At 45.2% G+C, this 23,174-nt stretch overlaps 1 protein-coding gene across 1 annotated transcript in view; it reads left to right on the forward strand.

The window, feature by feature from the left end:
* Positions 1-1,135: 1,135 nt before the first annotated feature.
* CPS1 (carbamoyl-phosphate synthase 1) overlaps positions 1,136-23,174 on the forward strand; it is a 182,065-nt gene continuing 160,026 nt past the window's right edge. The window contains exons 1-2 of the mRNA XM_084830024.1: positions 1,136-1,261; positions 21,927-22,036. Coding sequence (XP_084686150.1) covers positions 1,136-1,261; positions 21,927-22,036 — 236 coding nt within the window. The remainder of the gene's footprint in view (positions 1,262-21,926; positions 22,037-23,174) is intronic.

The raw sequence follows: 23,174 nt of genomic DNA on the forward strand, positions 1-23,174 counted from the left end.
GCACTCAGGTGTTGGGTCTTGGTACTGGGGCTAATGGCGCAATTCTATGCATGTTTAGACAAAAAGAAGTCCTACAACACCAAGCATTCCCCAGTCAGCAAAAAGTCCTACAACTGCCAACATTCCCCAGTGAGCATGGTTGGCTGGGGAGTGCTGGGAGCTGTAAGACTTTTTTTCTGTCTAAACATGCCTAGGATTGCGCCCTAAACCTGGTAATCTCATATGTGCGCGTGGAGTGAGAAGCAAGTTCTGCTGGGCGTCAGATTGTAACCTGGTTCATTTGTCCCTTAATGGAAGCTATTGAGAACCAAGCCAGCCCTGGCCTCTGTTTCATTATCTAGAAAGAGGTGGGCAGAAAGTAGAAGGTGGTCAGCCAGTGGACAACTGGCCAGTTACTACTAGGTCACCTAGTAAGTCACCTAGTAAGGCAGCTGGACTCCTTGCAAAAAGCTGCACAAGGTGGCCTTTGGTCTAATCCAGCAAGGCACTTGTTATGCTCTTAGGCAAACAGAGCATACTCAAGACATGGATTAACTCCTACTTTGCACACGTGGGGGAAGCTTGTGAATTCTAGTAAAAAAAGAAACAGAAAAAAGCAGTCCATGCAAAACTGAAGTCAGTCCATCCCTGCCCCTGAGTAGGGCAGTCAGACAGGATCTTGGGAACTGGCCAGAATAAGAAATGGTTAGTGGGTTTTCTATCTAATATAGGGTACTGTCTGTAATACGTGTCAGTTGTAAATTGTCTCTAATCAGCATGATTGACGTAAGTGGAACTCCCTTGTCTTTTAATTTCACAGTTTACAGCTAGTCTAGTTGAAAAAATCCCTGATAGTTCCCTGCAGTTCCAGCTGCTTAGAGGTAGTAGGAGTGTTTATACTTGGTCCATAATGCAGCTTCAGCCTACCCAAGGTATACATCTTTCTAAGCATTGTGTTAGACACTCCTCTAAGGAGGAGCAGAGAGGGTGGAGTCTAGCTGAAGCCTTTTAATGGAAGAATGAATGAAAATGCAAAGCAAAGGCTGCACAGTTGAGTCCGTAGACTAACTGCTCTTCAAACTTTGCTTCCGTATATGTTTGTATAGCTTCTGTACCCGCCTTAAAAAATAATTTTTATTTTGCCACTTTCCCCAAGATGACAAGAATTTTGACGACTTGCAAAATGGTGAAAACTTTGAGAGGGGGCGTTCGTGTTTTCCATAGGGCTGTTCAGCATAACCAATATATTTCAAGAATTGGTATCCAATCACTGAGTATGAAGGTAATTACAACTTTTCATTAACAATTTGATTAATTCTCTCTCTCTCTCTCTCTCTGTGCTGAGGAACTCTTGGCTGCAGATAGCCTTGCTTATATACAAGCAAATTCCTGAGCAAAACTAGGGTTCTAAGTTCCAATTTATTATAGTCTGTTGTCTGCAGGATGTGTTGACTTAGCAAATACTTGTGTGTGCCCTGAGTTATAAACTATAGGATAAATTCCTTAGGAAGGGGAAGGTCACAAACCCTGTTAAAATATACAGAGGTCTTCAAATAAGCTGGGTAATGCAGTTTGGTGAAATAACTAATCTTTGCCAAATAGGCATGACAAGACCTGATTGTTTAATCTTAAACCTGCTCTTACAAACAATGCTGGGATATCGGCCATCAAGGATATCACTTCATTTTGCACTTGTGAGACTTTAGTTATTACTTTTATGATGCATTTACACACCATACTATCAACTGGCTTACTGAGAAACAACATTGGAAGTGTTGTGGAGTGGAGTCTCCACTCCAAAACTGGTGGAGGATTTGCGTGTTTCTGACGGTACTTTACTGTTGCACTCAGTTCAAAGGGGTAGGGCAGATGGTTCCAGGATTCAGAGTTCGCTGGGACAGTTGCCAAAACATTCTTCTTCGATATAGCCTCATCTTACTGTATATGAGGATATATGGGATTGCTGTGTCCAACCTGAAGTGCTGAAAGTCAGTGGATAGCATATTGGGCATGAACTATGGCCTAGTTCTCAGGTGTTAAATTTATGTCTGCTCTGGGCTATACTACATCAGCCTGCAGGTGGGGACTCACATGAGGGAATGCTCCTCCATACAATAAATACATTTTTTTATTACTTTTTTTTATCCCACCTTTCCTCCACTGAGCTTAGAACAGTGTACATGTTCCCTTCCCCATTTTTCCTCACAACAACCCTATGAGGCAAGCTAAGCTGAGAGTGTGCGACTGGCTCAAAGTCATCCAGTGAGTTTTGTGGCCTGAGGTGGGATAGTCCAACACTCTAACTACTACACCGCACTGACAATCCCTGCATGCAGTAATAATAATCCCAAAGTCAAGAAAAAGGCTAGGCTAGAACTCTTCTCCGTGACATTTAGTTTCCTATCTGCAGGGATTAATTTGTTTGTTGGTTTGGAGAACATTCCATCATTCAAGCCCCCACAGACAGTCTGAAATGGAACAGCCCAGATACAGGTTTACTACCTCTGTGAGAATTAGTTTTATATCTTAGCTTAGCTATGGACTCTCTGGCCAAGCTTTCCTTCAGATCCTCTTTGTATTATGGGAATGAAAGTGAGTTAGAGCAAAGATCTACCCTGGGAAAATCAGGTATTCAAGGTATGTGTTGTAAGTGTGGCTGCATTCTTAAATCTCTTCCACACAGACATTTTTTGGATGCTGTGATTCTGACAGTAAGAATATATGCATATCCAATCTGTATTGATTTATAATCTCAACGGAGATCGGGGGGAAAATCTGGAAAAATGGTTCCCTGAATTCTTCTGTATTTATATAGTGATTCGTGATCCTTGACATCATCTCTCTTGCCAGTTGGAAAAAGTGCATGGCAAAATAGCCACACACTTCTGCAGGTTCATGCATTCGGAGATGCGAAGGGGTAGCTAGTCCTGTCCTCCACTGTGAAAAGGAGTTCTGCAAATGGAGTTTTGACATCTGCACCAGCTAGCTTTTGCCTTCAGGACGCGTGCTGAATGATCCTACTTGGCTTCAGAATCAGAAGTGCTGTTGCAGGATGTAAAATTAGTGTGCTTTGCTGGGATTTTTTTATCTGGCACAGGCTAAATTCAGAGGAAGGGGAATTGCCAGTATAGCTGGCTTGGTTGCAGGGAATTGATGGAAGGGGTGTGGACTGCACACCTCCTCACTGACAGTCCATGACTGCTTATTCATTAGATCTTCCTGCTTATTTTGCAGCTTGCCTCCACGGGCCCTCTATCAGCTGCTGAACGCAGCTAGTAGTGGTGGGTCTTAACCCTTTCCTCTTAATATAAAACAGCAACAAACCCCATCAACCCAGTGTGGGTCATCACTGGGACAGTCACTGGGACGAGGAGTTCCAGTAGTCATAGGTGAGATCAGCGTAGTGTACAAGCGCAGTCCAAGCTCCCATTTATCAGTGCTCAACAAACGATGCCCAGGCAACTGTTGCCGGGGGCTGGGGGCAGTGTCTGTATAACTTCCCAGACTTTTTTCTGTAACTGGCAATCTCTAACCTACCAGGGCCTCTACTGTCCAGTCTCATTGGTCCACACATGGATTAACTCAGTTTGAAAATAAGATACAGGGCTCCTTCACATGGAAATGTTTTAAGTGTGCTTGTCATTCTTTGGTCATGGTTTTCCCCTCATGCTTGACACGTTGTTGCCCTGCAGCTGTTGTCCTGCCTCCCCCCCCCCCCCGTTTCCCCTTGTTATTTCTTAACAGGGGGAAATGCACTTTTTTCTCAGGTAGTGCCATCAAACCACCACCACCTGCCCGTGTATTTCTGCCTTGGCACAATGAGACGCTTTTCTGTGTGTGGTTGCTGGGGGCACAGTTATCATGACGATGCCTGTGACAAGGATGGGGCGGGAATGTCAACGTTGAACCCCTTCTATTCAATCCCCACACACACACACCAATGAGAGAAGTGTAATCCCTTTCTATTCAATCCCCTCTCCCAGTGTACACACAAACGAGAGAAGCATTACTGCTTGCTCTTACGAAGACAATACTGACTTGCGCACCTGGGGGGAGGGGGATGACTTCCGAAGTTGCGTAGTTTCAGTGCTTCACAATGGGATAAAGGGACTGCTCTGCTCTGCAAGTGCTGCCTGGAAAACTTTGAACCCTTTCTATTCGGTTCCCACGTACACACAAACGAGAGAAGTGTAACTGCTTGCTTCGGGGGAGCAGGGGGCAGACCTCCGACACTGTGAAAGTACTGTGGAATACAGTGGCCAAGGTAGGGATTAGAGGGACCGGAAATAAAAAGGGGAGGCAAGGAAGTTGAAGTGAAAGGGGCTACCTCAGAGGGAGTGGACAGTGGGGCATACAAGGCTGCGGACACACCAGTAAAAACTTCCCACCAGGCTCCACCCACCAGTGTAAATGGCAGGTAATGTTATGCAGTGAAGAGAAACCAGCTGTGTAAAGAGCCGATTTAAAATCCTGCAAAGAATCCTGAAGAAGAAGGAATGGTAAACTGCAGGATAAAAGCCTCATGTGGGGAAGCCCATAGATTATGCAAGTGTAGATCCACAATTTATTTTGCAATTCATTTATTTTGAACCTACCCTTTTTGGTTACATCCCAACTCCCCTTTTCAATAAATTAAGTAGAACAGTAATTTGATTTTAAATATTGCCTTTCAGTTTTTGTTTATACCACATGCTTTATGAAAAACATCTGTGTTTGAAGTTCTGTTGCATATATTTTTATTAAAAATATTATATATTTTATAAGCTACATCCTTTTTCTTTGTGTTTTATCCATTTTGTTTTCTTATTTCGCATTACTTTTTTCCTTTAAAGAAATCTTATGAAATATACACTAATGTTAAACATGTTTTAAAATACAAAACGTTTAAAGCATTAATGTATCAGATGTATTTTAGCAATAATTCTCATGTATTCTTTTTTCTTTCCTTCTTTCAAAAGACATCATAAGTTTCAAGTTATTGTGTTCTTCCATTGTTTCTACATGTTCTATTTAATATATCAAGCGAAGAAGTTCAGATTCCGCATAATGGAATATGACATTTCTATGAAGATCATTCAGGGAGAGCAATCCTATGGCCCCTAAACAGCATCTTGGCATTCCTGGATCCAAGGTGGGAGACAGTGCTCTGATCTTGGAAACCAGGAGTCCGAGCTCCCTTCCCCCTCCCACTTGCAGCTGGTGTGGAGAGAATCATGCAGGCCGTCTCTCTGAGATTGCAGAAAGACCTTGGAGGGGAGGGAAAGGGGGCAGTTCTGTGGGCGGGGAGGGGACTGGGGAGTCTGGCTTACGAAGAATCCTCCGGTCTTCCCACCCTCCCACTCTGCAGAGCCCTAGCTAGGCAGGAGAAAAAGCCCATCTAGCAAAAAAGCAGAGCGGGAGGAGCGCAAATGCAAAGATCACCTCTGTGCTCCTCCCACTCTGCATAGGATGCCTGTCAGCCTCCGAGTTTGGAGGCTGACGGACATCCCGATAGGATTGTGCCCTAAATGTTGTTTTGCTTCTCTATCATCTCAATAAAGTTTTACCTTCTTTTCTTTGGCCGTACCATCAAAAAATTACAGATTGCATATTGTCAATATATGTTTTTTTAACAGTAGAACTACTGGGCGGAAGCCAAAATGTTTAGCTGAAAATACATTTTTAATATTCTGGTTTTGGTCTTTTTTTCTTATACATTTACCTTAAGACTGACGGCATCCACAATGGATCCAGAGCCTCCTTGTTGCTTTGCCACTTTACACCAACCTCTCTCTCTCTCTCTCTCTCTTTCTCTCTCCAGACACACTAATAATGTCTTGCTCGTGCCTTCCAAGGATGATACATTAATGTTCTAGATCTTGGGGAATTTTTTTTCTTGACTGCTCTTTTACCCTCCTTTATTCCTTGGCTTCCTTCCACATCTCAGTATATTTTAAATATTGTTATTTTTCTTTTCTTTTCTGCTTTTCTTTTCATTTTTAGGTTCTCAACTTATTCAGATTAGTTTATTCTGTTTTCTTACCTTTCAGTCATACAACTATTCTTGCAGCTGCTCCACACATTACAGTTTTCCTACATTAAATTTTGTTCTGCTTATAAGTTGCTATGGATATGTTGCTTCATAATGAACTATCACTTTTCCTCATTACTTTTTAAAATTACAGTTCCGTGACCTGATGGTATGGCATGATATATTTTCAATCACTGTCTTACATTTCTGAGTTGAAAGTCACTCTCTGTCTCAGAGTCAACCACACAGCTTATTTTCTTTACATCTCGAAAGTACTTTGTTCCTTCTATCTCCCCCATCCCTTTCCCCAGTTATGCTCCCCACCCTCATAATGACTCAGCTGCCTCCCACCATCATATCTTCCTCTGCCCTCTACTGTTCCACTGGTACCCCTCTACCTCTCTGTACCGATTTGAAACACCAGCCAGAAGGCAAAATAGCTTGGGAGCAATCAACACAGGGTGTTGGTTGCTCTCAAGGTGTCTCCCTTATCAGGGAGCCCAGTGAGAGTCTCCCTGGGCTGAAGGTACTGCTGCTGAATGCCATGTCAGGGAATGGGAAAACAACAGCGGTCCAGGACTTGGCCCCGGATGAGAGTGCTGACCTGGCCTGTATCACGGAGACCTGGGGGGTGTCTCCATGAGCGATTTACTCCGAGCTGGCTGCATTTGGAAGTCATTAGGGATACATGACGTCATGGCCATCCAGCAGCCACCCTGGCGCTTATCAGGGAAAACCCGGATTTCCTGAGACTGCTTGAAGTCCGATTCTTTTCCTCAAGTTGGGTTCTCCCCAGTATAGTTGCTGTGTGCCCCAACCCCTGCATTGACCTCAGGTATGCTAGCCTGCCCAGGGATATGCTTTTCACCCTGACCCCAGTAAAGGGGTGTTTCCTGTGTGTCCCCACACAAACCAATTAGTGTCTACTCAGAAGTAACTCCCACTGTGTTCATTGAGGCTTGTCCCCTGAATGCTCACATCAGAATTAACAGCGATCCCCCTTAACTGAAATGGCACAGCTTAAAGCACAAAGTCCCTAAATGCTCTAAAGCATGATCTTGAGGTGCCAATTCTCCATTGTTTGGTTTATTGCCTTAGGAAGTAACTACTTCACACCTTCGTTATAGAGATCCTCCACAGCATCGGGTTAGAAAGGGGCCTGGTTTGGTTTCCCATCCCTGGGATCCCTCCCCCTCTTTCCCAGCACAAGCATATATGTGTCTACTCACACATATATTTCCCCGTGATAGGCTACGTGACGATTTACGTAGCCTATCATGGCTGACTTTGCAAATCTAGCCGTGATAGGCTACGTTAATCGTCACATGGCCTATCATGGGGGCGTTTGTTTTTTTTACTTTTATTGGAATGGCGGCGGCGGCAGCCGGTCAAAAGACCGGCTGCCGCCTCTGCCCCTGTCGAAGACCTGCCAAACCGCCGCCGGGACCCGCCGCCGGGAGGGACATTCGGGAAAGGTAAGTCCCATCCTGGGGCGGTGCAGGGGGGGTGCGGAGAATTTCTCCCCGAAACTACTTCGGGGGGCCGAATACGTTGGCACTCGGCCCCCCGAAGTTTCGGGGAGAAATTCTCCCCCATCCCTAGGCGAATGTCTCTCTCGGCGGCAGGTCCTGGCGGTGTTTCGGTGGCGTTTCGGCGGGGGCGGGGGCGGCGGCCGGTCTCCTGACCGGCTGCTGCTGCCGCCATTACAAAATAAAAAAGTACAGTAAAAAACAACAACACACACCCGTGATAGGCTACGTGACGATTTACGTAGCCTATCACAGCTAGATTTCCAAAGTCAGCCGTGATAGGCTACGTAAATCGTCACATAGCCTATCACAGGTGACTTTGGGAAAAAAAAAAGTGCGTATGCAAATGGTGGCGCCCCATGGGCGCCGCCATTTGCGTTCCTTATTTGGACAGGGGTAGTCTACATAAAGATTTACGTAGACTACGGCGAAAATAAGGGAACGCTATTTGCGTTGCCCTTATTTTCGCCGTAGTCTACATAAATCTTTACGTAGACGAGACGTGCCAAAATAAGGAACGGAAATGGTGGCACCCATGGGGCGCTGCCATTTACGTACGCGCTTTCCCCCCCCCCCAGAGTCACCCGTGGTAGGCTATGTGACAATTTACATAGCCTATCACGGCTGACTTTGGAAATCTAGCTGTGATAGGCTATGCAAATTGTTACGTAGCCTATCACGGGTGTGTGTTTTTTGTTTACTTTTTTTTTTCGCGGCCGGAGGGACGGGGCGCTCCTCCCCGGCCTGAATTTCGCCAGCGAGGGATGGGGCGCCTCCCCCCCTGGCCTGAATTTCGGCCAGGCGAGGCGGGGCACCTCCCCCCCTTGCCTGAACTTCGGGTGGAGAACCGAAGCGCCTCCCCCCCACCGCGAAGCAAGCTGCGGGACAAGGTAAGTCCCTTTCATCCATCCCTAGTTCGTATTAGGCTGTGTTTCCACGAACAATTTACTCCAACCTGGATGCGCGGTGAGGTCTCTGTTATCCATGAGGTCATGGCCATTCAGCACCAGCCCTGCATTTTATCGCTGAACAACTGCTTCTTCTGAGACCACTTCTGGTCTGACTTTTCCAGCTTACTATGGCTCCATTACTGACCTGTTTCCACAATTGCACTGGATCCGGTATCATGGTCCTGCCCAATGTGCGTGTAGCCCAGCCTTTGTGGGTGCATTGCTCTGACTTCAGTGACCAACCCTCTCCCCCCCTGTTTTCTGGAAGTTTCTTCGCCATTTTCGAGCAGGATGCCAAGGGACTGACTTAAAACATCACTGAAAATAAGCACTAGAACACAGCCCATGACCCCAGTCAGGGGGTGGGGTTCTCCCATTGTGCTGGATGAGGCTTGTCCTCTCAATGACCACAGAACTGGCAGAGAAGCCCTTCAATTGACATGGCACATATCAAAGCCCAATTCCTTAAATGCGATTAAGCGCGATCTCGAGGCTTCGGTCCATTGCCTTAGGATATAACTCATTCACAGCTTCTAGATAGAGATCCTGCGCTTTAAAATGGAGGCTGGATTTGCTCTCTTTCCAACAAACCCTTTACTGTCTTGTCAGAAGTAACTCCTATTGTGGTCAACGAAGTGCTCTGGGTTAAAATGGGGGCTAGTTTCCCTCTTTGTGTTCTCCCCCCCCCTTTCCCAGCACAAGCATATGTGTATCTCCCTTGTGCTCAGTGAGGCTTGCTCCTGAAATGCAGGTGCATCTGGACTTTCAGGGGAGGGGAGAAAGGCAGCGGGGGGGAAGCCTCTCTTCACAGCAAAGCTGATTCCTTTTTTAAAATCCTGTCCTCTTCCATTAGCTTCTCCTTCCATTGTCCTGGAAACACGGCCAAGGAGGCAGGAACACTGATGAGGTAATCAGACCCAACCCAGACTCCACTCAGACTCCACCCAGCCATCAAGAAAATAATTCGATTAGAGCTTAGTGGAAACAACACAAAGCCCCAGGCTACAGCGATGATAAGCCGGGACTTTAAGCACTATGGAAACTGGAAAAGGAGAAGCTGCGATTGGGGAAACATCGCAACAAAGTTGCAAACAAAGTGAAGCCAATAGCGGGGAAACACACCTTTAGTCTCAATTAGTATCTGGCCCCACTCATTCATCAGGGCACACTTTAGATCTGATCTTCTGCGTAGGATGGGATGATGGTGATCTGGGGGTGGAGGAACATTCTGTAGTTCTGTTGTCATGGACAGATCACTACCTGGTGGGTTTTAGACTTGCTGGGACTTGGAGCCTCTGCAGGGGCAGGGCCCTGATTAAGATGGTCCGCCCCAGGAGACTGTTGGATCTAGATGGTTTTCTGATGGTTCTTGGGGGTTTTCCTGTCACCTTGGCAGGCAATTCTGTCAAAGCCGTGGTTGATCTCTGGAATGGAGAAATGGTCAGGGTGGTTGACACAGTTGCTCCTGAGCGCCCTCTTCCACAAAGTGGAACTCAATGAGCCCCGCTGGTTTTCCAGGGCACTGCAAGCGATGAAATGAGTAGGATATTGACTAGAGCGACGTTGGCAGAAAACGTGGGATGAATCCGATCAAACACAGGCTAGAGCTCATTTGAAAGCCCACTCCTTGGCAATGAGGGTGGCGAAGAAAACACACTTCACCGCCACCATTTGTACAGTGTCACCCTCACCCAGCAGAGCTTTTTTGGGTGGCCAGAGGCCTATTATGTTCTGGCCCACAAGAAGAGGAGGTGGACCGCTTGATAGCTTGCTGTGACACATTGCAGATAAAATTGATTGTATCTGTGCTGACTTGGATGCCATAGTTGATACAGATATGGTGGATGTAACTTTGGCCCCTGCTTGTCCAGTTACAATGGATACTTTGCAATTCGTACCGCCTGAGGATGTGGACAGGATCCTTGGAGAAATGAGGCCTACCCCTTGTGTGTTGGACCCTTGCCCTTCCTGGCTTATAAAAGCAGCGGGGCGGGGCGGGGCAGGGGGAGACTGCCTGGGTGCGTAAGGGTAGTGCTGAATTATTATTATTATTATTATTATTATTATTATTATTGTTATATTTATATCCCGCCTTTTTCCCAATACTAGGACTCAAGGCGGCCTTACAACGTTAAAACTGCTACAATTAAAACCTATAAATAGAAATATAAATACAACTGTATAAAAGTTAAAAATATAATTAAATCATCAATATTAAAATTGTAAAGATATTAAAACATTAAAAGACAACCTGAACAACAAAAATCGTATCTATACGTTACATTTTCCCAGGTCCAGACTAGTTATCCCCAAAGGCCTGCTGGAACAAAAAAGTTTTTGCATGCCTGCGAAAACATATCAAGGAGGGTGCCACTCTCGCCTCTCTGGGAAGGGAGTTCCAGAGCCTTGGGGGAGCCACCGAGAAGGCCCTCTCCCGCGTTCCCACCAGGCGTGCCTGTGATGATGGCAGGATGGCGAGAAGGGCTTCCCCTGAAGATCTCAGGGCACGAGTAGATTCATAGGGGAGAATACAGTCTTTCAGATAACCTGGACCCGAGCCGTATAGGGCTTTATAGGACATTACCAGCACTTTGAATTGTGCCCGGAAACAGACTGGGAGCCAGTGAAGCTGTTTTAACAGGGGAGTTGTATGCTCCCTGTAACCAGCTCCAGTCAGCAGTCTGGCCACAGTTCTTTGAACCAGCTGAAGTTTCCGAACACTCTTCTGAGGCAGCCCCACGTAGAGCGCATTACAGTAATCCAAATGGGATGTAACTAAGGCATGTGTCACTGTGGCCAAGTCAGACATCTCAATGCCTCTTTACAGCAAGGTGTGGTTCCATCTTGCCTAAAGAAGATGGTGGTAAGGCCTTTGTTAAAAACAAAACAAAACACCTCCCTGAACCCCACTGTACTGGATAATTTCCAGCCAATCTCTTAATATTCCATTCTTGGGCAAGGGTCTGGAGCTTGTGGAGGCTTCTCAGCTCCAGGGATTTCCGAATGATTTCTAGATCCATTTCAGTCAGGCCCCAGGCCTGGTTATGGGACAGAAATTGCTTTGGTGGATAACGTATGCCAGGAACTGGACAGAGGGAGTGTGTCCTTGTTGGTTTTGCTGGGCATCTCTGCAGCTTTCGATGCTATTAATTATAGTGTCCTTCTGAGGCATCTGTCTGAGATGGACCTGGAGGCATTGCTATACATGCTGGGGGACTCCTGTTCAACACGAAAGCGTTGGCCTGTGGTGTCCTTCAGTGTTCCCTCATATTCCACATGCTATTGAATATATACATGAAACTTCCGGGAGAGGTTGTCTGGAGTTCTGGGGTTCGGTGCCACCAGTACGCTGATGACACCCAACTCTATCTGCCCTTTCCACCCAAATCCAAGGAAGCTATTCTAGTTCTAAATCAGTCTCTGATGTCGGTGATGGATTGGATGAGGGCAAACGAATTGAAGCTTAATCCAGACAAGACAGATTAGTCAAAGGCAGATCAGGGAATAGGGATTCAGCCTGTCCTGGATGGGGTTTCGCTCCCCCTGAAAACTCAGGCTAACAGTTTGGATGTACTCCTAGATTCGGCCCTGAACCTAGATAGTAGGTTTTGGTGGTGGGCAGGAGCGCATTTGCACAGCTGAGACTAGAGAGTCAATTGCACCTGTTCTGGAGATGTCTGATCTGGCCACGGTCACTCACGCCTTAGTTACATCTCATTTGTACTACTGTAATGTGCTCTCCATGCTCTACAGCCTTTGAAAACTGCTCAGAAACTTCAGCTGGTCCAGAATGCTGCAGACAGACTGTTGACCTGGGCTGGTTACAGGGAGCACATGACTCCCTTGTTACAACAGCTTCACTGGCTACCGATCTGTTTCCAGGCAGAATTGAAAGTGCTGGTTATGACCTATAAGGCAAATGCCATATGGAGAGAACAAACAACAGGGCTTTCCAGACTAGCCACCTGTCCTCTGGATCTCCCTGAGAATCCTCTCAGGGAGAATCCTCTCAGGGAGATCCAGAGGGCAGGCAAGCTCTCTGAATAGCCACATTGGCCAGAAAAAGCGGTTGGCACAGCCCTTCAGAAAGGGGGTCCTTTCTCAGAGCCAGGCCTTGTGGGAGGGGTGTGTAAGGACTGTACAAGTCTTAAGTGTCAGTTCCTATGATATGCTGTCAGCCAACTTGCCTTTAAAATCTCCTCATGAAACTGATCCATTTGCCTGAACTGTATAACATGGGAGCTGCAAACTGATATGAGATCATAGTTCTGCTTCCATGAAGGAAAAATAGCAAATTATGATTTTTCCAGCTCAAAGAAGAAAAGAGGCAATCTTGTGTGTCAGCTGAACTGACGCTGCACAGCTCACTCAAGTTGCTTAGAAGTGCCTCTCAGTTTCAAGTGTTACATATTGCAAGTGCTTGTGCCTTACTGAGTCTGTATCCATAACACACAATGGTCTATTGCATTATTTAGGCTCCCCTGCTCCTTTGTAACCTTTTGGAATATCTAAAGAGATAGAGATGATGGATGGTGACACCAAAGGGCTCAGAGTGGGAGCTCTGTGGGAATAGCATTACACAGACTGATCAAGCTGAGCTACAATTTTTTTTTGGTGAAAGTAAAAGTGCTGAACGTTATAACAAGTTCCGAAATGCGCTGTGACAGGATGGTTGGAAGCTTAGTTGTGATGTCCACACAGTCTGCATCATCGGGCTTCACAGGTCAAGTTTACTGCCCTCCACCCCAACTTATCAAGAAAGGACTGGGAGGCAGGGGAGAGGGAGATCTGGTTACAAGCATATCACATGCATGCTCAGTACCAGTGTGGCATTTCTGTGGACTGTGGCCCTGAAAGAGGAAGGGGCAGGGCCTGCATCCAGGGTAGGCATGTTTGGGCACCTGCCAAAGGCCCGTGCCCTATCAGGGGTCCACTGACAAGAGCCCCCTTGAATTGCTCCTTCTCTTCACCATTGCAACTTGTTTGTTCACCTGCCTTTCTCTCTGGCCCAGACACCAGTGGTGGTGACAAGGAGAAGCAGTGGATGCCACATCCTACTTGGTCACTGGCTCTCTGCCTGTCAAACAAGCAAGTGGTAGCAATAATGAGAAAGACGAGGAGGAGCAGTGAGAAGATAGACTCAGAGAGGAGTGGTCTCACTGAGCGCCCTCAAAAACCTGGAGCTGGCACTGGGAGTGGAGGTGAGCTGAGGCCTGGGCTGAGCTTGTGCATCTCCCTCAGCAGGGCCGCTATATGGCACTGCTTTGACCCCCCACCCCATCACAACTGCGCAGCAATGTGGCTTTGAGTCAGCAAGCCCTGCGATACACTTGCTATGTACTGTGTGCTTCCCTAACAGACGCGCCGTGCCCTTTTTTTTTTTTTTTTGCCATTTTACTGAAATGCACAGCTGTGCAATCCCATAAGGGTGGGAGTGCGACACTTCAGTGGCTGTTCTGTATTTGAGGGGCTCTGCTGTGTCTTTCTGTCCCCTTTTAGGTAAAAAGTGGGTGTTTTGTGCTCCTTCATTTCCACACCATCAGTTTGTCAGTTCCCCAGCCCGAGACTCTCGGGATGGTTCGCACTCACAAGTGTGAGCACTACGTGCCTAGCCATCACTCCGAAATGGTGGCCGGAACAATGTTGTTCCTTCTCCAACACCCTCCTTCCTGGCCCTTGGATACTGAGTCCACAACCGTTGTGAAGATACGAAGCTGCAAAACTGTGTGAAAGTACGATTAAATAGATGAAAACGCCCTCCTGTGCCTCTGTAACTGTGCAGCTGTGAAGGGATGGGGAGAATAAAGAGGCGTCATGGAGTGACGCAGGCACTACGCATGCCTACAACACGCCCACTGTAAAATGTGAAGTCGGTTCGGGGAAGGAACAGATGGCCCACAACCCCCACAGCAACCCCCCCAAATCACCATAAAACGACTCCTTGGAACTCTGCATTTTCGGAGCGAAAACCACGGATGGCTGCGAAGTCGCGACTGCGTCATCTATCACGAGGGACCTCGACTCACACCTGCCCCAGAGTAAAAGCCTCCGGGGTAGATGGGGCCCAGCAGTAACACCAGCCCCTCTTGGAGGACTGATCTGCTGCTTCAGAAAGGCTGAGGAAGACACAGTAAAGCCTGGTGCCTGTGCGTAGGCTGACAGTCTCTTTTAATGGCAAGAGAAGCTTGCCTGGAGAGACCCATGGCCAGAATGCTCCGTGCCTTCCTCCCTCAGTGGTAGATTTGGCTGGGTTACACCAAATCACTGTGTGATCCCCCGTCTTTATTGCCTTTTGAGACTCACTGCTGCCTTAGTGTTTCCAGATCCAGACCCTGAAAAGGCCCCTGTGTGGAAACTAGAATTGCACCAGGAGTGGCTTTCCTACCATACCTTTGCAGTGACAAGAGAAGGTGTGCCAGACAGATTCCTCCACCTTCCCTATGCATTTCTTGAAGCTGCGCTCTTAGGGCTGGGCCTTCCCATTCCCACTCAGCTCTCTTGCCTATGTCTCTGACTCCCAGCTTCCAAACCTCCCTTGTCTTTATGGCTTCTGCTTCTATTTCTGGCCCTGCTCCGGTAATTTTAATGGCAGAAGAAATTAAAGCATTAATGTGCTGTATGTGGGGCTGCCTTTGTAGATGGTCCGGACAATTCAGCTGGTGCAGAATGCAGCCGCCCAAGTGGTGGTGGGGGCAAGGTGATCTGATCATACAATGCCTATACTGTGCCAGCTGCACTGGTTATTGGTGTGTTTCTGAGCCCACTTTAAAGTGCTGGTTTTGACCTTTAAAGCCTTGAAATAGTTTGGGACCAAATTCCTCAAAGGGTCGCCTTCCCCTGTATCAGCCTGCTCGCACTTTAAGATCAGCAAGAGGTCCTTCTCATTCACCCACCAGTGAGGGCAGTTAGGCAGGTGAGTACATGAGAGAGGGCCTTTCCCGCAGTTGCCCCATAACTCTGGAATAAGTTGCCATCCTGGGTCTGCTGGACCCCACCATTGTAGGCTTTTAAGAAAGACTTGAAAACTTACTACTTTACTCTGGCCTTCCCTTGATTATGTTTTATTGGTCTAGGTTGTAGCTACAATTGTGTGTTGTAGGTTTTATCTTATGCTGGTGTTTGTTGTTTTTTAGAATGGTTGCTGTTGTGCTGTTTTTATTACTGTATCAATTTTTATCTTAAGAATTTTTACTGCTGTAGGCCTCCTTGGGAGGGCTTCTGCCCTGAAAGGTGGCCAAGAAATATTTTAAATAAGTAAATAAATATCAGGTAAAGTTTTCCCCATGACTTTATCTCTCTGCTAGGAAAACTTTTACCTGCTTAAGTTCAGGTACCTGCCTGGAGAGATCCAGGAGATCCAGGCATCTTGGGAAATGTACTTTCATTCCTACTCTTTAACCTGCCCCACTTCCTTCTGCCATCCTGACTTCCATCCAGGATCTGTTATTGCTGAGCATTAATGGTTCTCCTTTTACCCCCTTTGTGTTACCAATGTATAATGTCTGCTCCTTATGCCCTGTGTGAGCTTTTCCTAACTCCTCTCACCATTGGCCACTCTTTTCCTCCCCTTCTGTAGTTATATCTACACCATAAATAGAAATGTAAATTATGTAAATATACATAAACCTTTGTATTAGTTTAACTATCATGGCTTCCCTCAAAGAGTTATAGGAATTCCAGCTTGGTGAGGTGCTGAGAATTCCCTGCTAGATTCGTATGTCCCCCTCAGAAAAACTACACAGTGGAGAAAGCATAATTATTAAACTGTGACCTAAAGCTGTTGGATTTAGAGTGATCAGTCCCAGTCATACCAGGGTTTTCAAAACAGTTGGAGTAAAAAGACTGCCCACAAGAGCTTTTCTAATCTTAAGCTTGTTTATTACTTCAAAAAGATTGCATGTAGAAATTTAATTTAAATTCAGACCTGTACAGTCATGAAATATTGTCCTTATCCAATGGTGCTCATTACAATGGGAGACCATATCAGTGAGACATTGCTCTGGAGATCATGGGGTTCCAAGGTGAGCACCCTTCTGATGTCCTGGGAACTCTGGGATTTTTGCTCTGCCTACTTTATATTCATTTTTCCAGTTACCGATCCACCCCACAGATACTTTCTATTCTGGGTCTAATAACAGACCCACAAGTCTATTTTGATGTTGACCCACAAGTCAGTAGAAGTCTTATTGCTGATGGTGCAAGGCCCCTGGGTGAGTTGACCACAAGCTTGCTATTTCCACGAGATGTTGTAACTGCTGTTTGAAGTTGTTGTTCCACAGGATGTTGCAACTGCTGATGCTACGGTTACTGACTCTGTAAGGGTCTCTTCACCCAGTCTCCAAAAGTGCTTGTGGCAGGATTTCTGGGACTTCAACTACTCCATGGTTCATGGCCTTGCTGGAACCCATCACCACTCACAGCACTGGAACTCATTCACCTACAATATGACGCATGCAATGCATACAGAAAATGCATACATTAAATGTGATACATAATGTGCAATACACAAAATGAGATGCGTGACCTCACAGCTTAAATCTGTGGTATATGTATGTCCAGAATATTTCCTCAGGCCTTACATGTTGTTTACCTCTCCTTCTCTTAGGTCCCGGTACTTCACTCCACTGCAGATTCTCGCCCCATTCCTCTGGTCCCCTACTCCTGCTCCTTAGGTCCAAACTACGTCTCCCAGCCTGTCTTCCTGTGGTAATGTGTAGCTGAGAAATGTTGTGACATGACCTCAGCATTTCTCCTCCCAGCAACTCCCATTGGCTTTTTCTTTTGGAAGAGATGGGAAATGCTAATGCAGTGATACCATGTCATGCTCCCCGCAACCTACTAAGGATACATGGGTTGGTCAGATGTTGCTTGGTAGGCACAACGTGTCTCCCCATAACATATAGTTGGGCCTCAGCTTCCCTGTCTTCTAGAACCCTCTTCTTGCTCAGCCTGTGTTGCTAACATAGCTCCTCTTATTCCCAGGATCAATGTGAAATTTTAGTTCTAGCCAAGGTTACCACTCGCTCTCCTCAGAGGAGGCTGCTTCTGAAGATTTTTTCACTGCTTGGCCTGGTTGTCAGTGAGGTGGGCAAACTAGTGTTTGGATTGTACCACTTAAGCCTGCAAGTGGAGGCTCACATGACTGAAATGCTCCTTCTGACTGACTGACTGACTAAATAAATAAATAATCCATGCATATAGAAGACTAGATATCAGGCAGAAGGGGCCTAGCCTAACTTCACTTCATCTTGATGTATCGATTTTTCATCAGGTAGCAGAATCAATATCTTTTCATGGATCTTTTTACTCTCCTCTTTGGTTCAAGATTGTGAGAAACTCTTACTTGAATCATCTCCCTTCTCCTTGACATCTAAGGGCTCAACAAGACAAAGTTTGGGAACTACAGATATAGACATTTTGTAACCAAAGGAGCTACAGAACATAGTTGTGCCCTCCTCTGATGCTACCTCCTAAATGAAAATGTCAAAGCTGAGATTTGTTTCCTGATTAAAGATATCATCATAATTAAAGATAATGATCTGGTATTGCACTCCTATAACCACTAGAGGGCAGGAGAAAGACACAGTTCTATGAGCAGGAAGAAAAGGTCTGCACCAAAAAGCCAAAAAAGAGTCAGTGTCTCAGAATAGCACTCAACACACAGTCTTCATCATGAAGCCATTTAGCTGGCATTTTTTCCCTTCCTGCGAAACACACAAAAAGATGAAATATCAGGTAGGAATTCCTCCCCAGCTTTTGGTCATTAGCAGAGTCATCATCAGCAGTTTGACTGTGGTTCCATTGACAGGTTTTCTGTTCTGTAGCTTTTCGTTTTGCAAACAGTTGTAAATACTCATGACATATGCTGAAATGGGTTGGGTACATCAAATATCATAAACAAATCCCATCGTTGAGCACTAGTCTGAGGTTTTGCCTCATTTGGGGGGCTTTTTGATATTTTTTTTTTTATTAACCCAGGCTGTTTTTACTACACTTGCATCAAGAATGAACGTGATTTGCATATCCTTTCCAAATCCAGGGTCAGCTTACCATGGGAGAGGTAATTCTGGGCTCATGGTCTTCTGTTGCGTGTCACCTCTGTTGGCACCTTCCCCATTAGCTTGCACAGAGTTCCTTGGTGTTGAGTGCTGGAAGAAATGGAAAGAAGCTCACTGTTATCATTAGCCTGTCTGTAAACTCCTCCAGCAGCATCCATGCAGTTAGTTACTGAGTTAGCACTATACGTGATCCAGCCCTTCTGATTTAGTACCTTTGTAGGAGCATAGAATATGCTTCCATGATGACCTTGGTTAAGTACATTTAGTGATAGTTTAAACCCCAGGTATGCAGTTCTGCATATAGAGGGGTGCTAGTAGCAAAACTGATACCCTCTTCAATTGCAGGCTTATCCCAATCAGTTTGGCCAGTACCTTGGGAAGGAGGCAAATATATCGAAAGCCGAATATTCATTAGAGTGGGGGTTTTCTTAGAAAGAGGTTGGCTGCAGTAAAGTTTCACTGCTTTTCGGGAAGGTGCAGAAGCCTTAGTTGACGTTTGTGTCATTTAATACACATCCAAAGACACTGACTTTAAGAGGTGGGGAGGTGTAAAGGGAGAGGTGTGAGCAAAGCAATAAATAGGGAGCTTGTAACAATACAGCCTACTGGGCAAAAGAGAGGACTGGGAGATCCATAAAATCCCTAGGAGCAAGCTACAACATGCAATTAAAGGAAGAGAAAAATACTGAACGCCAGCTTTAAAGATGATTTCAGTCAACTGTAAAAGGACTCTCAAAATATTTGAAGCAGACAGAAAGTAAAACAGGAAATTATGTCACTGAAAGTGGAGAGGCAGAATTGAGGGAAATGGCAAGCGAAGAAATTCTTGTGGTTTCCAATGACCCCAAAAGGAAGAATTCCTTCAGAGGAATGGGCAGAGTCCACAGAGACGTTCTCCTGCATAACCCCCATTGAAACAAACAGGGCTGTGCACCACACACCCAGCTGGTGTGTTGTTCCTCATGTTAACGTGCCAGAGCAAAACCCTTTGTTTAATTCCCTTGAATGTATCAGCAGCTGGAATTCTTCACTGAAAAAAAAATATCAAATTCAGTGTTTGGAATGGATTATGTTTACTTGATTTCCATGTTCCACACAATTGAAATAGTTTCAGAATTTGAAATTTGGGAGGGTAGAATTTGGAATTGTCAAAATGGGTTGGTGTTTAAAAGCAGTCTTTAACTGTATTGCGCAGCAAACTAATACATTTGGGATCAAATCCTTAGCTGTAGAAAAAGGATGATTGGAAGGTTGAAACAAAAGAAATGGTACAGATGGGGTGAAAACATAATGCAAGGCAATGTGAAAGTGGCCTGTATTTGGGAATCCAGGAGCAGACAGAGAAGCCCAGTTGGCACATGCATGGTTTCTCTGAGTAGGGATCTGAAGAACAAGGGAGATATCCAAGTATTCTGAAGATGGGAAGGACCCAATAGTGTTCAGCCACTAGTGCTATTCATGTTGTGCCTAGCCGAAGCCAACACTTGTGCAATATTAACTGTGTACTAGTAAGGTACAGAAGATAGTATGTTGTTGGGAAATGTCATTTATGCATTCGTTCTGCAGGAATACATAAATACTGGCAAACATAATGTTGCAAAGAGATGCAAAACTGCCATCCACTTTGACTTTCTGAACAAAATTTGGGGATAATGACACCCCCATCAACTCAGTTCTTAGAGAAATCTGCTACTACTTAGTTTTGACCAGGTATTTTAAACATTTGGTCTATTTTTATATGATGTTTTTAGTATGTTTTCTTAGCTATCTTAGACTGAGACTTTTAATCAGAAGGCAGGTTATAAATATTTTAATAAATAATAGATTGAGGTGTTAGTACATCCCCATGAACTGCACCAGCATAAATGGCATGCCATTTGTTGTGGATTCTGTAATATAAAATTGATAAAAAATAAAACAATATCAATTAAAACAGGTTAAAAAGAAAAAGAATGTATCAGTGCATATTACCAATTTCTGAGGTAAAGCATGGTGAGGAGGAGAACTCCAGTTCAGAAAACAAGATTCTACCCAGGACATTTTAGCTGTGGATTCTAAGGAATATGTCCAGTTAGGAGATGGATCAATAAATCTTTAATTCCATTTGAAGCTGAAATCTTTCACGCTGGGAACTGATTAGCCCAAGTGGCCTTTTCTAATGGTTTGTAAATCTTTTTTTTTTTCCATTAGAAAGCAGCAGCATATCAGCTGAGGGATGTGTGATAATGTCCAGACTTGCAAGTCAAGTAAAAATAATTGCTTCAGGAGTGCTGCATAAACAAATCTGTTCTTAAATAATGATGATGATAAATCAAAACCAGGAAAAATACCTGCCTGTCGAAATATACACTGCCAGGGTACTGTTTGCCTGTGTTGCATAAGGCCCTTTGGGTAGAGTAATAATAAAACCACATAATACTTGCTGACACCACTAAGCATCTTTATAACACTTTTATATCTTGATTGTTGTAGCCATGTTTACTCAGAAATCAGTCCCACTGCGATCAGTGAGACTTACCTCCATGAAGGGGATTGGGCTGTTTAATCTTTATCGTGGGGAAAACCAGTATTATTCTCATTTTGCGGATAGGAAACTGAGGTTAGGCGAGAGACAGAGGGTGACTTACACAAGGTCACTATCAGTGAGAAAGGTGAGCTGAAATTCAGTCTTCCACAATCTAAGCCTGTCTTCTGGTCCATTTTGTTAACTTCACTGAGCTGTTGGTTGACAAAGACTGTCTTGCTATTATTCTGATATACTAATATTGTAAACTACATCAATCCTTCACTGCTATACATTTTTTTCTCTAGCGCCGTTATCTTCTGAAAGAACTGTAAAATATCCTGTGAAAAATGTTTAACACAGACAATCAAGTTTGAAATGACTTAACCTTCTGCATGGGGCTGTAGGATGTTGTTGTATGTTATGATGATTGATGCCATACAGGGGGGAACAACAGGCATTGCCCCATAATTCTCTCTCTCTCCACTTCTACCCTCTTTGGAAGGTCCCTGCATGGAACTGTTGTGTCAGACTAGGTGTTAGCCCTTTTAGCACTGTAAAGTCAAAATATGTTGCTGCAGGCATATGAGAGAGAAAGAAGCAGTTGAGTTGGACCACTAGCCAGTACAACAGGACACATAATTGGGCCACAGGAAGCTTGCATACTATTCACCCAACAGTCATTGGTCTGTTGCAGGAAATCTTACCAGTCATTTTTTAATATCTGTCCTCTAGGATAAATGCAGGAACAGCCTTCCATCCCAGGCTACTCTACAGGTGATGGAACAGTTAGTGAAGAAGGAGGTTTGAGGTTTGGGAACCAGTGACACAGGGTGAAAAGAATTGCATATATGTAAATATATAAATGCTGAGTCTCACAAACTTTTTTTTTTTAAGGCACAGACTGCTAGCTTGGTGCTGGAAGATGGAACTAAGATGAAGGGCTACTCATTTGGTCATCCATCCTCTACAGCTGGGGAGGTTGTGTTCAATACCGGCCTTGCTGGGTAAGGGAAAAATCATCTGTTTGTCTTATCTAGGAATCTGATCTCATATTGCAGTGACAATAATGTGCTACCACCTTTTTTTCATTGAATGAGCTGTTGGCCCTCCAAACCATTTTGAAAACGAGTGGTTTTACACTTGTTTTGGTTTGCTTTAACAACTGCTAGCTCCCTGTTGCACTAGCATGGAGGTGGCAGGCAAGCAACATAGGATACTGCCCATAGTATTTCTCTCTCCCCCAAAGAAATCCACTCCAGATTTGTCTTCCTTCACTGCAGCAGCTCCCCTTCACAACCCAGAATCGGTGTGCAAATGTCTGTTTTTTTCTTTCTTTCTGGTATGGAAAGGGGAGTGTGTGTGAGAGAGAAGGCATTTGTAAGTAGGGCTGGGGAGTGGAAAAGGGCTGAGAAGTAAAAAGGAGACTTGAAATTGTCCTCTGATGTCTCCCATCCAGTCAGTCAATCAATCAATTTACAAAGCAAACCTTCTTGTTGTTCGTAAACAATCTACCTACAGTTGGAATGAAGAGGGAGGAGCTTGTTGAGTCAGAGGTGTTTGGAAGGAATGTATTCTCAAGCTGAGGGGTGGAGAGTTCCAGGAGGAGGATAGTGCTGGGGGGACAAAAGACTGGATGGCAGAAGCAGCTTTGCACACGGAGAGGGAGAGAAACTAACCCAATAGTGAGCAGCACCAGAGAGAGAGATTGAAAATGGTGTGGCCAGCCCTCTCCCTCAGCCCACCAATAAGATCTTCTGTATTTCCAGAAAGAGAAGGAAGGGAAAGGGAAGAAAGCCTTGCCAATGCCATTCAGAGCTGGGAGCAGACCTTCTCCCAGAAATCTATTTAAGGTTTTCCTGGCAGCCTGTTTGACCTGCCGTAATGCAGTCTGCTTCTCCAACCATTCTTTTGAAAACATGCAGTTTTCCTTTCCCCCCATGCAGTGCAACCCTAAGCATGTTTACTCAGAAGGAAGTACCATTGAGCTCAATGGAGCTTACTCCCTAGTAGGTGTGCTTAGTATTGCAGCCTTATGTCTTCTTCATACTATAAATTAGAGCTGATTTATGTGTAAATATCTGAGGTGGCAAAATTCTCACAGGGCAAACTTTGGTTTCATATGGGAAAGCTAGGCTGGGTGGC

The sequence above is a fragment of the Heloderma suspectum genome, chromosome 1 (genome assembly GCF_057233095.1).
Source record: "Heloderma suspectum isolate Gila_16-S chromosome 1, 16-S_ref, whole genome shotgun sequence".
Taxonomy (NCBI): Eukaryota; Metazoa; Chordata; class Lepidosauria; order Squamata; family Helodermatidae; genus Heloderma; species Heloderma suspectum.